General features: G+C 42.8%; 1 protein-coding gene across 1 annotated transcript; it reads left to right on the top strand.

Moving 5' to 3' along the window:
* Positions 1-8,273: 8,273 nt before the first annotated feature.
* On the top strand, positions 8,274-14,349 carry PLK2 (polo like kinase 2). Its single transcript, XM_045493823.1, has 14 exons — positions 8,274-8,698; positions 9,292-9,399; positions 9,544-9,660; positions 9,855-9,984; positions 10,223-10,310; positions 10,783-10,878; positions 10,990-11,188; positions 11,278-11,425; positions 11,774-11,871; positions 12,184-12,313; positions 12,556-12,796; positions 12,919-13,048; positions 13,317-13,427; positions 13,563-14,349. The coding sequence occupies exons 1-14, from the start codon at positions 8,429-8,431 to the stop codon at positions 13,752-13,754; spliced, it is 2,058 nt and encodes a 685-aa protein (XP_045349779.1). The 5' UTR covers positions 8,274-8,428; the 3' UTR covers positions 13,755-14,349.
* The last annotated feature ends 2,202 nt before the right edge of the window (positions 14,350-16,551 follow it).

The raw sequence follows: 16,551 nt of genomic DNA, 5'->3' as shown, positions 1-16,551 counted from the left end.
TTTTATTTTTTTTCAATATATGAAATTTATTGTCAAATTGGTTTCCATACAACACCCAGTGCTCATCCCAAAAGGTGCCTCCTCAATACCCATCACCCACCCTCCCCTCCCTCCCACCCCCCATCAACTCTCAGTTTGTTCTCCGTTTTTAAGAGTCTCTTATGCTTTGGCTCTCTCCCACTCTAACCTCTTTTTTTTTTTTTTTTTCCTTCCCCTCCCCCATGGGTTTCTGTTAAGTTTCTCAGGATCCACATAAGAGTGAAAACATATGGTATCTGTCTTTCTCTGTATGGCTTATTTCACTTAGCATAACACTCTCCAGTTCCATCCACCTTGCCTCAAAGGGCCATATTTCATTCTTTCGCACTGCCACATAGTACTCCATTGTATACACTATTTTTTTAAATGCAGGTCCATTCAGACAATACAGGTAGGAGATACATTTGATTTCAAATGATTTCAAAAAGAGTTTAAATAGACATTTGTCAATTTAAATTTGGCTTATAGGGTTTTACTTAATTATTTTAATTTTATAGTCATTTCCTAACATGAAAATTTTATTTTAAAATAATAGTAACGTAATCATTTATTTACTTTAGGTCTGTAATATGAATGATTTCCAAATAACAATACCAATATTACCATTAATAATAAAACCACTGAATTTCAAGCTCTTTTTCCCCTTATAATATATCCTTCCAAGGGTTTTCAGCAAGAATACAATATTTCAGATATCTAGAGTAATTCTTTCCTTTGAATGGTTTTGTTAAATTTTGATATACAGTTAGTATCTTTCCTTTTAAGATATTTTCAATTTTAGGGAACATTTTTTTCTGAATATGTAAAACATTTACATGATTCATGATTTACATGAATTACATGACTTCCATTGGAAAGTATACTCCAAGAAGTCTTGCTTAAATTTCTGCTCATTTTACACTGTTTATGCCTCTACACCTCCCCCCACCGCCCCGACCAGTATTTTCACCAGTATCTGGTTTACCTTGCAGTTCCTTTCTGCAAATATCAGCAGATATGTCTATCTATACCCATCTACCTACTTATCTATTAATACATATATACTTATATCTATACACTTTTATTTCTCTTCCTTTCTTGCACTAAAGGCAGCACACCTAATCTTCACTTGGAATCTGCATGAGAAAGAAGGGCCTGCTAGAAGACTGAGGTTTTGCCTTTATCCAGGGCAAGTTCAAGTCAGAGACAATAAGGTTATTGCTGATATAGCTGGATTTTATCTTAAGCTGTGGGAACTTTAAGAAACAACTGTACACAAAAATTTATAGATTTTACTGTCATGATGACGATGAAGTGAATATCTCCAGTTTAATGTGAGATCTTCAAATAGAAACATCTGGCTGATGCTTGTAAACAAGAGATCAACAGGTTTCTGAGCATCTACCCTTAATCCAACTAAGTGATAACTGGATTGGTGAAAAGGAGTAAATTATGCAGGAGTGAAATAGAAAATAAGTATTTTTTTTAAGAATAGTCAATTCAATGAAGAAGATATGTATATACCTGAAGATGTTTCAAGGAGCAATGGGGCAGATGGACAGTTTGAAGAGAATCAATTTACAAATACCAGCTATTATAAGAACTCTTCCCTAAAACTGATGTGCCTGAGAAACCCAATTCTGCCGGTTCTCCTATCCCAAATTTGCTTTCACAATTGCTCGTCTCCCATTTTACAATAGGAGAGCCAATCTCTCATCTGTCCATCTTTCATCCATGCACCCATTTATCCAGAATTTTACTCTTGTTCATTTCTACCAAGGGTAAATACCTCTGGAGCCCCCCAAACACAGGGAAAATATAAGACTGCAGATCTTCAGTAAGAAGCTTCCTTCGAGTGGCAAACCTGTAGCAAGATCTTAGGGTTCATCTTCCCTTCCCCTTCCCTTTCCCCTAGCCCTGTCTCTTCCTCTTCCCCTTCCCTTCTTTCTGTTTTATTCCTCCTCCCCGTGCTCCACAAGAATTTAGAAGCAATATGGTTACCACAAAGACAAGTATTAACACATTTATTTCAGTATGAACACAAAGTCAATTTTCTGACTGATTAGTTTGACGGTGAAGACTGTGTTTGGCCATTAAATTATACCATGGAAGTTCGCCATAAACTGAACATGTGGCTCTACAGTTGTGGCAAAACCGTAGTGAAGACACACACATAACATTCATGGTTTCAGATATGATATGATTTATAACTCTCAATCTTTTAAAAATTTATATATTGGGACACCTGGGTGGCTCTGTCGGTTAAGCGTCGAACTCTTGATTTTGGCTCAGGTCATGATCTCATGGTTGGTGAGTTTGAGCCCCACACCTGGCTTTGCACTGACAGCGTGTAGCCTGCTTGGGATCCTCTGACTCGTTCGCTCTTTGCCCTTCCCCTGCTTGCTCTCTCTCTCTCTCTCTCTCAAAATGAATAAATAAAGTTAAAGAAATTTATGAATCAACTTAAAAATGTGTGAGGGGGTTCATAATTCTTGGATTTATTAGTGAGTATGGGGACCAAAATCTGAAGTCCTGTGAATAGGAGGAACTGAAGAGAGAGAAAAGGATCAGAAAGATCCAAGTCATAGGGAGAGAACTAGAAGAGAAGGCAGAAGAGACTCTAGGAGTCAAGCATGATGGCAAATAAGAGGGAGCATGAAAAGTGCCAAATGTTGCAGAAAGGTCAAGGAGAATAGTAACTAAATAGAAATCTTTGTGGGGGAGCCTGGGTGGCTGAGTCGGTTAAGCGTCCAACTTCAGCTCACGTCATAGTCTCATGGTTTGAGAGTTTGCATCCCGCGTTGGGCTCTGTGCTGAAAGCTCAGAGCCTGGAGCCTGCTTCAGATTCTCTCTCTCTCTCTCTCTCTCTCTCTCTCTCTCTGCTCCTCCTCTCACTGTCTCTCTCAAAAATAAACAAACACTAAAAAAAAGATTTTTAAAAATAGAAATCTTTGTGAATGCAGTTTCTGCAGGTGTGATAGAATTAACAGTCTGTTTAGAACATTCAAAACATAGGGCAGTGATGATGAAAGAAAAAATAGAGTACCATTTACAATACTATTGAGCCAGATCACCAGGGTTAAAATGACTTAGCTGAAAGAGCAATTCGAGATATTGGAATCCTCGAGATATTGTCAGTGAATCCTACTGACAACTGCCATCTGGATGGAGAGCAGAGGAATGAAATCACTACCTGGATGACAGGATTATTTCTCATTGCATCTTATATGAATTAAAAAAATTTTTTTAAACATTTATTCATTTTTGAGAGACAGAGAGAGAGAGAGAGAGAGAGAGAGAGAGAAAGCATGAGTGGGGGAGAGGCAGAGAGAGGGAGACACAGAATCCGAAGCAGGCTCCAGGCTCTGAGCTGTCAGCACAGAGCCAGACATGACCTGTGAGATCATGACCTGAGCCAAAGTCAGATGTTTAACCGAGTGAGCCACCTAGGCACTCTGAATTCTTACAGTGAATTTTACCAATACCTGCGTCCTTTAGTGTTTCTATATTCTTCAATTTTTTAACAATGGGCAAGGGATAAAGAAATTTTATTTCAAAATAAGAGGTTAAAAAAAATCAAAGAAGATGCACATAATGTCATCAGCCTACATCAAACTAAAAAGTTTCTGCACAGCAAAGAAAACTATCAACAAAAGAATAGGCAACCTATGAAATGGAAGAAAATATTTGCCAACCACTCATCTGATAAGGAGTAATTATCCAAAATATACCAGGAACCCATATAATAGTAAAAAACAAAACACACAATTAAAACTGAGCAAAGATCTTGAATAGACATTTTTCCAAGGAAGATGTACAAATGGCCAACAGGTACACGAAAAAATCCTCAATATCAAATATAATGTAAAACCAAAACCACAACGAGACACCATGCAGTACCTTTTAGGATGTCTGTTTTCAGAAAGACAAAAGATACCAAATGCATGCAAGGATATGGAGAAAAGGGAACCCTTGTAGACTCTTGATGGAAATGTAAACTGGTACAATGTATAAAACAGTATGGAGTTTCCTCAAGAAATTAAAAACTGAAACACATTATGACCAGCAATTCCACTTCTAGGTATATCTCCAAAGGAAACAAAATCATAATTTCAAATAGATAACAATATGCCCATGCTCCCCGAAGCATCAGTAATGATAGCCAAGGTATAGAAACAACTTAAATGTCCATCAACAGATGAATAAAGAAAATGTAATTTGCACACATATATATATATATATATATATATATATATATAATAGAATATTATTCAGTGATTCAAAAAAGAAGGCTATCCTGCTATTTGTAACAACGAAATGCCTCAGGGCATTATGCCAAGTGAATTAAGTCACAAAGAGAAGGACAAATACTGTGTGTTCTCACTCTATCTAGAAACTAAAAAAAAACGAACTCCTGGCAGAGAACAGATTGGTGGCTACCAGATGTTAGGGTCAGGATGCAAAACAGGTGAAGGGGGTCAAAAGGTACAAACATCCTGTAATAAGACTAGTATGTCTTGGGGGCGTAACATATAGCAAGATGACTATAGTTAACAATATTGTTCTTATATGTGAATGTGGCTAACGAAGTAGATCTTAAAATTTCTCATCAACAAGAAAAAAAAAATCTAACTATTTGCAATGACGGAAATTTACTGTGTTAACCATTTCACAATATTTACCTATATCAAATCAATGCGTTGTATACCTAAAACTAATACACTGTTACATGTCAATTAGATTTCAACTAAAAAACAAAACAAAACTCTTTCCATACCCTATGCTCAGAAAGTTGATTGCTTATACTTGCTACTATTATTTTCTTTGTTCTTGAATTTAAGTCCTTACTCTATCTGGACATTTTTTTTTTTTTTTTTTTTTTTTTTTTTGCATATGGTGTTTATAGGCTGAACTGTGTTTCCTCAACATCCATGTATTGAAGCCCCTGACTCCTCAGAAGACGACTGTATTTGGAGATAGGGCCATTAAAGAGGCAATTCAGTGGGCGCCTGAGGGGCTTAGTCTGTAAAGCGACTATTTCGCGATTTCAGCTCACATCATAATCTCATGGTTCCTGGGTTCCAGCCCCACGTCATGCTCTGCACTGACAGTGCAGAGCCTATTGGGATTCTCTCTTTCTCCCTCTCTCTCTCTCTACTCTCTCCCTCCCAATCTCAAAGTAAATAAATAAATAAACTAACTTTAAAGAGGTAATTCAGGTTAAATGAGGACATTTAACATTTAAATGAGAACATGCCTGAGCCCTACTCCATTCTAAGTTCTGTCCTTATTGCAGGAAGTTTGGACACACAAGGGGACACCAAGGATGCTTGTGCGCAGAGGAACAACCATGTGAGGACACGGCGAGAAGGCACTCATCCGCAAGCCAAGAGGTCTCAGGAGAAAGCAAGCCTGCCCACACCTTGATCTTAGACTTCCAGACTCCAGATCTGAGAAAACTTTCTGTCATTTAAGCTGCCCAGTCTGTGGTATTTGCAGTGGCGGCCCTGGAAAACGAATCCAGTGTGAGGTATGGAGTTTACTCTGTTTTAATATGGAAAAACCATTGGCTTCTAGTTCCATTTACTGAACAGTCCCTCGCTTCCTCACTGATCTATCATGACTCTTTGGTCATCTACCAAAGTTAAATAATAAGTTAATAAATGTGGAGCTATTTCCAGGCACTTTATTCCATTGATCAGTCTATCCCTGTGAGAAGACTGTGCTTTCTTACTTACTACGGCTTCATTATAAGTGATGATAGATGGTAGAGAAAGGCCTTGCCCCTTTTCTTCTTCTTTAAAGGGACTTGGCTATTTTTGATCACCTACACGTTGCTATGAAGGTTAGAATCAGCCTGCCAAGTGTCGTTAGAAATTATATTGGGATTTTGATTGTATTTGCATTAAATCTGTAGAACTACAGAGAAATAAACTTTGTAATTAAAGAATGATCTCCATCGGAAGGTACCACTTACTTCCTCTTTATGTTCGATGAACTGCAGTTCTAGTTCTGCCCATGTGATGGCACCACAAACTGAAAAATCAGATTTTCACAGTTGGCCAGGAAATCTCAGAACACACACAGTGTTAATCTTTTAGTAAATACTAGAATGTTTTGAAGGGTAGATCTGAACTTCATATGGAATGTTAAGTGGTTTGTCGAATGCTTAATTAAGTACATTTGCTAAAAATATATACAATAGTGTAGGATAACCAAAGAGTTGAAATAATAATGAAAGATACCCTGACCTCCTGTTCTTCACAGTCCTTTTCTCTTAGAAGGCCATAAACAATTAGAGATAAAAAGTTCATTGTCAACCAGTAAAATAAAGATATGGTGTGGGATTAGCTCTGGAAGTTACGGTGGTCTTTTCTAACCAGCAAGCCTGCTGTGAATAGGCTAGTGAATAGGTTTGCATAAATCTGGGGACCAAAAGTCACCCTAGGCTTATGAATGAAGGGGAAGATTACGTAATTCTTCATTTCCACCCCACCCCACTCCAGCCCTGATCATCTTGGGAGTAAAGTCTACTTTCACTTATGGGAGACATGCCTGTGCTTGCCCTGAACTGTGTAAAGAACCAGAAAGACGTTCCCTTCCTACTCTGTAATGCCAGTGAAGTCTCCTTCTACATTAGGTGGGAAGTGTTTGACACAGAAGGCCTGTGGAAATGCTTGTCTAACTGACACCATGCATACCTAAACTTGAGAGTGGACTGGAGCAAACCCTTTTCCTAAGTACCTGCCAGAGGTTCATCAATCTGGTACTGGAAAGAGCCCCTGGCATTTAGTATCAAAAAACGGTTTACCGCATCTTGTTAACCTTAGATTAAAAGATTTGCCTACTGCTCATCAACATAACTTGGGTGGTCTACTAACATATACATAGAACAGTTAACTAAACGCCAGTTTCCTTATCTGTAAAATGGGAAGAACAGTATTTCCCACTCCCAATTGTTGTAGGATTACATAAGGCATTTCAAAACACTATACACGGTGCCTTGTTCTTAATAAATGTTCCACTGTTGCCAGCACAGCAAGGGAAACAGGTGTTCCTCGGTCAGCAAAAGCGAATAGCAAAATCCGGGAACAGGAATCTAAGCCATGTTGAAGCTCATTAGCCTATGTCCCTCCCTTCATCCTACCAGTCCCCCTGCAGGGGGAAAAGGCCTTGCATTCTCTCCCAGCACCAGGGCAGCCCTGTGACTTAATGAGCCATTTAAAGGACGCATTGTGCCTAAGCCCTTCCGAAAAAGAAGTGATAGATGACTTCGATGGTAAACCATAATTAGCACCAGGAGCCCTTTTAACACCACTTACTATCAAGTAAGGCCCACGTTGTAAACCGCTCCCCATTCGAATCCGTGCCTGCGCTTCTAATACTTCCCAGGAGATGACGCCCTTGCTCCCCAGTCTGAGAGCAGCCAGAAGATGAAGCCTTTCGCTTGGGGCTGTCTCCCTCTCCAAGGTTAAGGACCTGACCTCCTACAAAGACCCGCTCTGCGCGGTGGGCAGAGGCCAGGAAGGCCTAAATGGGACTTGGCTTGGTCAGCCTACGGGCCCCGGCCTGGGCCCGCCTGAGAAGCGGCGTTGAGCTCGGTACGCCTTGCTCTAGGAATCCTCGCCTTTCGCTGGCACTACCACCCCCAGTGCCCCATCGAGAAGCGAGCCGATGGGGTAATAATGCGGGCGGCCGTGCTGGGTGGTGGCAGGGCCGGCGAACGGCAGCACCGAGGTCCTCCAGATGGTCAGGGCGAGGCCTCACGTGCCTGTGCAGTGGACTCTGGACACAGTCACACCTGACTGGAGGCGTCAGGTTGCGAGGCGGTCAAGTAGGACTGCGCGGGGGAGGGTACCCGCGTTGGCACAGCGCCCTGCCGGGCTCGCACGCCTAGCCGCCGGGACACCCGGCGAGTGGGGCGGGGCGAGGGCGGGGCTGAGGGAGGGGAATGGGGCCTGGCGCCAAGCCCTCGGGTTTCCATTTCAAACCCAGAACCTGAGAGCATTCGAAGAATAGGGTGACGGTCCCGGAATTGCCGGACTTCTTTGTCGCCCTGCCCGTTGCGGCGATCCTTCCCCGAGACCTGCGCACGAGCTACACGACCCCTGTCTGCCTGCCGCTCGCAAGAAGAACGCCAGCGGCCGGTCCAGACGTGGCGTCGGACCCGCGCTCTCGGGCGGCCGGTGGGCGGGGCGTCGTCCGTGACGTCGCATCCCGTTTCGATTCTCCGCCCCCCTTCTCGGCCCGTATATAAGACTTCTCCGGGCGTTCGCACTCTCACAAGTGGAAGCGGACGTCGGGCGTGGGTTGTAGGAGGTGGCGGCGGGGGCTCGAGGGTGAGGGCCGGCTCGGACGTGTGTCCGCGCCTTGGAGGTGACAGCTGGCAGTGCCGGGCGGTGAGGCGACGATGGAGCTCTTGCGGACTATCACCTACCAGCCGGCCGCCAGCACCAAGATGTGTGAGCAGGCGCTGGGCAAGGCTTGCGGCGGGGACTCTAAGAAGAAGCGGCCGCAGCAGCCCCCTGAGGAGCCGCAGCCGCCTCAGCCCCAGGCGCAGGGGCAGCCGGCGGCCCCGCACCACCATCATCACCACTCGCACTCGGGGGCCGAGATCTCGCGGATTATCGTCGACCCCACGACGGGGAAGCGCTACTGCCGGGGCAAAGTGCTGGGAAAGGTGACGAGCGGCGGGCGCCTGGCTGCCGGACGGGCGGTTGGGAGGTCTGCCCGGGCATCCCCCACCCCCACCCCCACCCCCCAGCCGGCCGGACCCTGAGTCCCCGCATTTTGGCTTCTCGGGGGCTCCGATCCCGGCGGGTCGTGGGTATTCACCTGCCCTGCTCTGGCTTTTGTGCGCTGACAGCGCCGGGTTGGCTTTATATCCTTAGCCTCAGCTCTCAGTGCCTCCCGCAGCCCCAAGAAATTGATCTGGAGGCCAGAAGCGAGGGCTTTCTGCTCGCGCCCCTAGCTTCCTCCGCCTGCCCCCCAGGGAATTTTCTTGACAGGTCTCTTCAGACATTATTTTTCATCTCTCTGTTCCCAACCCCCTCCATAAAGCCCCTCTTTGTAAAGGGAGAAGGGGAATCGGTTCACTGTTTTCAGGAATGCTTTTGGCTTCGCGAAGGAGCTTTTAAAAAGTACAGTGCACACGTCTTTCCACCCTCACTCCCACCCGTAATGTTGCGCTCCTTTCTAATTTTTATTCATTTTTAAAAACATCTACTGTCCGTTTTTCTCCCACACTCAGTGCTCTCTCGGCTTTGTTTTCAGGGTGGCTTTGCAAAATGTTACGAGATGACAGATCTGACCAACAACAAAGTCTATGCTGCAAAAATAATTCCTCACAGCAGAGTAGCCAAACCTCATCAAAGGGAAAAGGTGTGTATGACTGTTGAGTAAAGTATTTTCTTTGTGTGCAGGAATGGCCCTTCCCTGCTAAGAAAATGTCTTCTGCGTGTGTAAGCAGCTGGCTTGGAAGCGGTGACAGAAGGCTCATAAGCCTGGTTCTGCTTTTTCTTTCAGATTGACAAAGAGATAGAGCTTCACAGAATCCTTCATCATAAGCATGTAGTGCAGTTTTACCACTACTTTGAGGACAAAGAGAACATTTACATTCTCTTGGAGTACTGCAGTCGAAGGGTGAGCGTTGACCCCTGTCCCAGTCCACCTGCGCCCCCCGGCTGGTGTGGCATTTACATCGCCTTGTATCGGGGCTTTTGCTCTGGTGGCAGTTACTTTACTGCAGTGTTAACTTTCATCACGCACCTTGTGCAGGACAACTACTGATGCCCATAACTCTGACACACTGTCTTTTTTCCTTCCCCTCTTCCTAGTCCATGGCTCATATCTTGAAAGCAAGGAAGGTGTTGACGGAGCCAGAAGTCCGATACTACCTCAGGCAGATTGTGTCTGGACTGAAGTACCTTCATGAACAAGAAATCCTACACAGAGATCTCAAACTAGGTAAGCCCTTTGTTCCAAACACTGATTTCGTGTTAGGGAGAGGTGTTCTTTTCTTCCCTGTCTCCCTCGTTGTGTATTACTGTTTCTAGTTGGGATGTAGCCTGTGCCGTCTTGCTTTTGAATCTGTGACTTTACTAGTCAACAACTGGCTGCCTGCCTCCAAAGAGGATGTGTGTGTGTGTGTTTGGTGAGAACATCTTTTCAAGGGGATTGAGGTTTTGTTTTCTTTACCATCTAGGGAACTTCTTTATCAACGAAGCCATGGAATTAAAAGTCGGGGACTTCGGCTTGGCCGCCAGGCTGGAACCCTTGGAGCACAGAAGGAGGTAAGAGTCAGAAAGATACATCCTGACAGGGTTTTACGGAGACCAAGTATGCTCTTATTATTTTCCAGTTAATGTGTTGGAGAAGGGTCAGCTGATTTTAAAATTCACAGACCACAATGATGTTAATCCATGGAAACACTAAGTGCCCACTGTGGACGAGGCAGAGGACCTTATACCTATAAGTTGATTATGAAACAAATCTGTCTCATATTTGCCTGAAATGTTACACAAACGCTCTGCTGTACATGGTCTCAGTTGGTTTAAAAACACTGTCACGTGGCTGAAAACAATTGTACATGCATTAAAAATAATTAAGCCACTTGGTCAACTGTTAACTGTTGAGATGGCAAAAATCAAAAGTCAAATTTTTCTAAATAGAAATTCAACATAACACTCTTAAGGTTTTATCCAGAGAACTAAGTGTAAACAGTAGAACAGTTCTTAATGAGACCTTCATATTTTGCTTTTCCAGAACAATATGTGGTACCCCAAATTATCTCTCCCCTGAAGTCCTCAACAAACAAGGACACGGCTGTGAATCAGACATTTGGGCCTTAGGTTGTGTAATGTAAGTAAATGCACCAAAATGATAAAAATGCAAATTTGGGTTTAGATTTTTTTCACATTCGAAAAGAGTTACTTTATGACCATTCCTAAAGAAGTGTTATCTTGCACACAGGTATACAATGTTACTAGGAAGACCCCCCTTTGAAACGACAAATCTGAAAGAAACTTACAGGTGCATAAGAGAAGCCAGGTATACAATGCCATCGTCGTTGCTGGCTCCCGCTAAGCACTTAATAGCTAGCATGTTGTCCAAAAATCCTGAGGATCGTCCCAGTTTGGATGACATCATTCGACATGAATTTTTTTTGCAGGTTGGCATGTTTCTTGTGTCTTTTTATTGCATGCTTTTGATCACAGTTACCCAACTCGTTACTGAAAAGTCTTTTCTGACACTACTCAGGGCTTCACTCCAGACAGACTCTCTTCCAGCTGCTGTCATACAGTTCCAGATTTCCACTTGTCAAGCCCAGCTAAGAATTTCTTTAAGAAAGCAGCTGCTGCTCTTTTTGGTGGCAAAAAAGACAAAGCAAGATACATTGACACACATAGTAAGTTATAAGACTTCTTCTGCTCTTCTGGATCCAGTATGTTTAAATCTGATAAGTTAGTTAAAAGAATGTTTTTATGTTAGCATAACAGCCACTATGTTTGAATACTGTTGAACTTTTTATAATATGATAAAACTCTACTGAAAAATGTGATGGATAGCTTTTTTTTTTCCCCATACACATTAAAGTGTGCTCCTTGCTTAATTGCAGCTGATGGTAATGATAAAATGCTCGTTTAGCCTTGAATGCTCATAAGCTGATTGCTAACACAAAAGGAGGAAATGTGGCTAGCTCTGTTCCTACCTTGTTAGCAGACTAATGCTCATAATTCTTGTCTTTGATTTACAGATAGAGTGTCTAAAGAAGATGAAGAAATTTACAAGCTTAGGCATGATTTGAAAAAGACTTCAATAACTCAGCAGCCCAGCAAACACAGGACAGATGAGGTATGCTGGAAAAGAATAAAATAGATACAAACACTTCATATCATTTCTGTTCTTTGTTAATTATCACATGGGTTATGGTGATCACGATTCAAGCATGTGATGATCATGATTCAAGCTTTTCTTCGAACCTTTTAAGAGATTTTGTTTTTTAGTTTAGCGAGGCATGCACTCGAGTCACTGAACTATCTTTTGTGTCCACTGCTTTTTGATAAGCTTTCCCACCAGTTGCCACAATCTCAGCTTAACCGAGAATTCTCAACCTCAAATGAATTTTAGATGTTTGACTCCTTGTCTGACTCTTCTCTTTTCTAGGAGCTCCAGCCACCTACCACTACAGTCGCCAGATCGGGAACACCTGCAGTAGAAAATAAGCAGCAGATTGGAGATGCTATTCGCATGATAGTCAGAGGCACTCTTGGCAGCTGCAGCAGTAGCAGCGAATGTAAGTTGCCGTCATTGGCATTTTAAATGAGACTATAAATGACAGTGCTTAATACTAAGTAACTGGAGTCAGTTTGTTTTGCGGCCTAATTACACAGTACCAGCAAAATTGGAGGAATCGGAAAAAGCCGAGCAACAATTTTGAGTCCCTCATGTCCTTAGAAGTAGTGGAGGGAAAGTTAGACGCTACCAATGCCTAAGATTTTATTGTTAATTAGTTTACAACTTTCTCTGACTTTCTAGGCCTCGAGGACAGTACCATGGGAAGTGTTGCGGACACAGTGGCAAGAGTCCTTCGAGGATGTCTAGAAAACATGCCGGAAGCTGACTGCATTCCCAAAGAGCAGCTGAGCACTTCCTTTCAGTGGGTCACCAAATGGGTCGATTACTCTAACAAATACGGCTTTGGGTACCAGCTCTCAGACCACACTGTAGGTGTCCTTTTCAACAATGGTGCTCACATGAGCCTCCTTCCAGACAAAAAGTAAGTATGTCCAACTAACGAGATTCTGTCACTTCTGTATTCTTGCACTCAAGAAATCTAAAACCAGTGACTAATGGCCTCTATTTTGTTTCTTCTCTCTCCCTATGGTTCCTGTTTTTCAGAACAGTTCACTATTACGCAGAGCTTGGCCAGTGCTCTGTTTTCCCAGCAACAGATGCCCCTGAACAATTCATTAGTCAAGTGACGGTGCTCAAATACTTCTCTCATTACATGGAGGAGAACCTCATGGATGTAAGTACCTCCTGGATGTGGCGTTTGAGCGGTAATATTTGAAGTGTAGTCCACAGACCAGTGGCATCTGCACAGCTCTAAAGCTTTTTAGAGGTGCAGATGCTTTTGTCCTACCTTAGCTCTCTACTGAATCAGAATCTCTGGGGGGTGGGGCCAAGAATCTCCAGGACATTCTGATGCTTGCTCAACTTGGAGAGGCATTTGCCTAGAAGAATGGAGTGCAAACTGCAAAATTGTTATGGGCACTAACTCTCCCACTTGCTTTTAGGGTGGTGATCTGCCTAGTGTTACTGATATTCGAAGACCTCGGCTCTACCTCCTTCAGTGGCTCAAATCTGATAAGGCCTTAATGATGCTCTTCAATGATGGCACCTTTCAGGTAAGCGAAACCCTTCAGGAAAGTGTGTGTTTAGGTCACAAAAAGTGATTTTCAGGTAGCCATTTAATGATTGGACACACTTTACTAATTCTTGAATATCTGTAGAGATCTAATATTTATGTTTCCTTTTGAAAGGTGAATTTCTACCATGATCATACGAAAATAATCATCTGTAGCCAAAATGAAGAATACCTGCTGACTTACATCAACGAGGACAGGATATCTACAACATTCAGACTAACAACTCTGCTGATGTCTGGCTGTTCATCAGAATTAAAAAATCGAATGGAATATGCTCTGAACATGCTCTTACAGAGATGTAATTAAACGACTTCTTTAATGGACCCTATGGGACTCCTCTTTTCCACTGTGAGATCTACAGGGAAGCAGTCAGATGATCTATAGCATGTTGAAAAAGACGGACAGGTGGTGGTACGAAAACAATTCCTCTGGGGCCTGCTGGACTGGGCGGAACCAGACCAGGCTGATGCATACACTTCTTAACTTTGGACAGTCTGAAAGTGAACCAGAATGCAGTTTTCCTTGATGTACCTGTATTAAAAGGTTTTTCAGAAAATTTCGCAGGAAGGTGCATTGACTCTTCTCTCTGTTGAGAGCATTTCAGACAAAGGACTTGGAACTGTGAATATACTTCCCGAAGGGGAGGGAGAAGGGAGGAAGCTCCCATGTTGTTTAAAGGCTGTAATCAGAGCAGCTTTTGGCTGCTCAACTGTGAACTATGGCCATATATAATTTTTTTTTGTTATTTTTGAAGACACTTGTGGCTGGAAAAGTGCATTCCTTGTTAATAAACTTTTTATTTATTACAGCCCAAAGAGCAGTATTTATTATCAAAATGTTTCTTTTTTTTTATGTTGACCATTTTAAACTGTTGGCAATAAAGAGTATGAAAAAGCAGAAATTGTGGTCCACTGTCTTTTGTATGGTACATCACCGCATGACACATGCTTTGATCGCGGATTCTTTGGCACGCTTGGGTGTGACATGGAGTATAGAAGCATGCCAGAAAGTTAGCTCTTTGGCTTCGTTGATAGTACTTTGTAGAAAGTAAATCCTTAACAGGTAAAGTGCAATCACATTTTCTGGGTAGATCTCGCTTGAGAAGAGAAGATTATAACAAAAATACTATTCTTGTTACAACCAAAATAGGTCCTCCTACTAAATCCACAACCAGTTTCTCTCAGGAGTATTACCTTAAAACTCATTTTCAGCTTGGGGGTGCCTAGGCAACTTAGTAGATTAGGCGTCCGACTTTGGCTCAGGTCATCATCCTGCAATCCATGGGTTCGAGCCCCCCATTGGGCTCTGTGCTGACCGCTCAGAGCCTGGAGACTCCTTCAGATTTTATGTCTCCTTCCTTCCCTCCCTCTCTCTCTCTGCCCCTACCTTGTTCACACTCTATTGCTCAAAACTAAAAACATTTAATTAAAAAAGGGGTGGCGCCTGGGTGGCTCAGTCAGTTAAGCTACCACTCCTGGTCTCGGCTCAGGCCATGATCTCACAGTTTGGTGAGTTCAAGCCCTGCATCGGGCTCTGTGCTGACAGGGTGGAGCCTGCCTGGGATTCTCTCTCTCCTTTCTCTCTGCTCCTCCCCCACTTGCGTGCATGCACTCTCCCTCCCCTCCCCCCGCCCCCGTCTCTCAAATAAACATTAAAAAAATTTTTTTTTAATTAAAAAAAAAACCCACTCATTTAGCTTGGAGCTGAAAGCCAGAGTAGTCCTGTGTAAACAGACCTCTGTTATGTGTCAATAGGTACAGGAAGTTTATCTTAATATGGGCAAAACGCTATGCTTTGTAAAGTATGTGCACCGCCTGAATGTATTACTCAGCTTAAACCTGCCTAAACACTCCCAGTGCCGCTGGCACTACTAGTACACAATTCCAGTAGTGGGGAAGTACTTGGTCAATAAGTCATTATATTTTCCTTTTGGTGCATGGTGGATGAGGGATGGTATGGGAACCAACCTGTGGTTTTAAGCCCATCTTTTTTATACCATCAAATGATCCAAGAGGCAAATCTGAGAATGTTTTGTCTTTCCGTGGGATTTGCTCTTTGGCGGGTGTAAAAAACTGCTTGTTCTGTTACTCTGAACTTACAGTGACCTGTATAAGATGCACATACGTATTTGTTCATTTGTAATCCCATTGAGGAAAACACTGTCCGGAGAAAAGAGCACTCTCCTGTATCAGGCCATCTCTACGATGCAATCCTGAACAGTGTAGTGTAGAAACGGTGGTGGTACTTTTACATTTTTCTAAAATTATTACACGGTACCAGTTAGACTTTAGTAATAAAAGTCAGAGCTGGGGAATTTGTTAGGGATGTTTCATAGGTTCTAGAACAACTTGGGCTGGTTGGAATTCTTTGGCCACAAACACAACTTTAGTCTTGGTTAAATGTCTTATAGTAATAGCTGAAGAAAACTAGGTAATTACACTAATAGCTGGGTGTGCAAAAGCAGAACCTATTTTTATCTTTATGAGCAGAGAAAATAATGGGAGTTTGCAAATAGTAAGAAGTGGTCTTTCATTTTGAGTTTCACAGTGTACATTGCTTCACATTTTTAAAATATGCACTTATCCACTCTTGAGGATCTACTGTGTATAGATCAGGGCCCAGCGTTGGAGATGCAGAATGAACCTGAGCCTGTCCTTTCCCTCAAGGAAGTCACAGCAGAGTGGAGGAGACAGTTCATTTACCTATTAATCTGATAAGTGTGCTGTGATATTATGATAAAGGTATGCACTGGGTGTTGTGGGAACCAAGAACGGGAATCATAAGGAAGGAGCCCCAGGTGTGGGGTGGACTTAGAGAACTGATTCAGAGAATAAAATTCTTTTTTATTGGGTTTGGAAAAGGGGGGGGGGGGTAAACAGAAATTTAAGATAGGAAAAGGTGTTATAAGCAGTGGAAATAACATGTGCAGATGCTAGAGGGTCAAAGAGTTTGCAGGAAAAGTGAGTGTGTAGGTCTGAAGCATCATAGGTAAAAGCTGAAAGAAATAGACATGATGTGTCCTGACCAATATGCCATCCCAAGTCATATAGGCTGCATTGAAGGCTATGTGTAGTTACTGAAAGATTTTAAGGAAGAAAGTGAC

The sequence above is a fragment of the Leopardus geoffroyi genome, chromosome A1, assembly GCF_018350155.1.
Source record: "Leopardus geoffroyi isolate Oge1 chromosome A1, O.geoffroyi_Oge1_pat1.0, whole genome shotgun sequence".
Lineage (NCBI taxonomy): Eukaryota > Metazoa > Chordata > Mammalia > Carnivora > Felidae > Leopardus > Leopardus geoffroyi.
This window is presented reverse-complemented; position numbering and strand designations above follow the sequence as displayed.

Bases quoted from the DNA above. Each gene is read 5' to 3' on its own strand.
- PLK2 (XM_045493823.1), top strand. From the start codon at position 8,429: ATGGAGCTCTTGCGGACTATCACCTACCAGCCGGCCGCCAGCACCAAG. The intron at 8,699-9,291 runs GTGACGAGCGGC...CTTTGTTTTCAG, and splicing joins GGGGCAAAGTGCTGGGAAAG to GGTGGCTTTGCAAAATGTTA. The intron at 10,311-10,782 runs GTAAGAGTCAGA...TTGCTTTTCCAG, and splicing joins CCCTTGGAGCACAGAAGGAG to AACAATATGTGGTACCCCAA.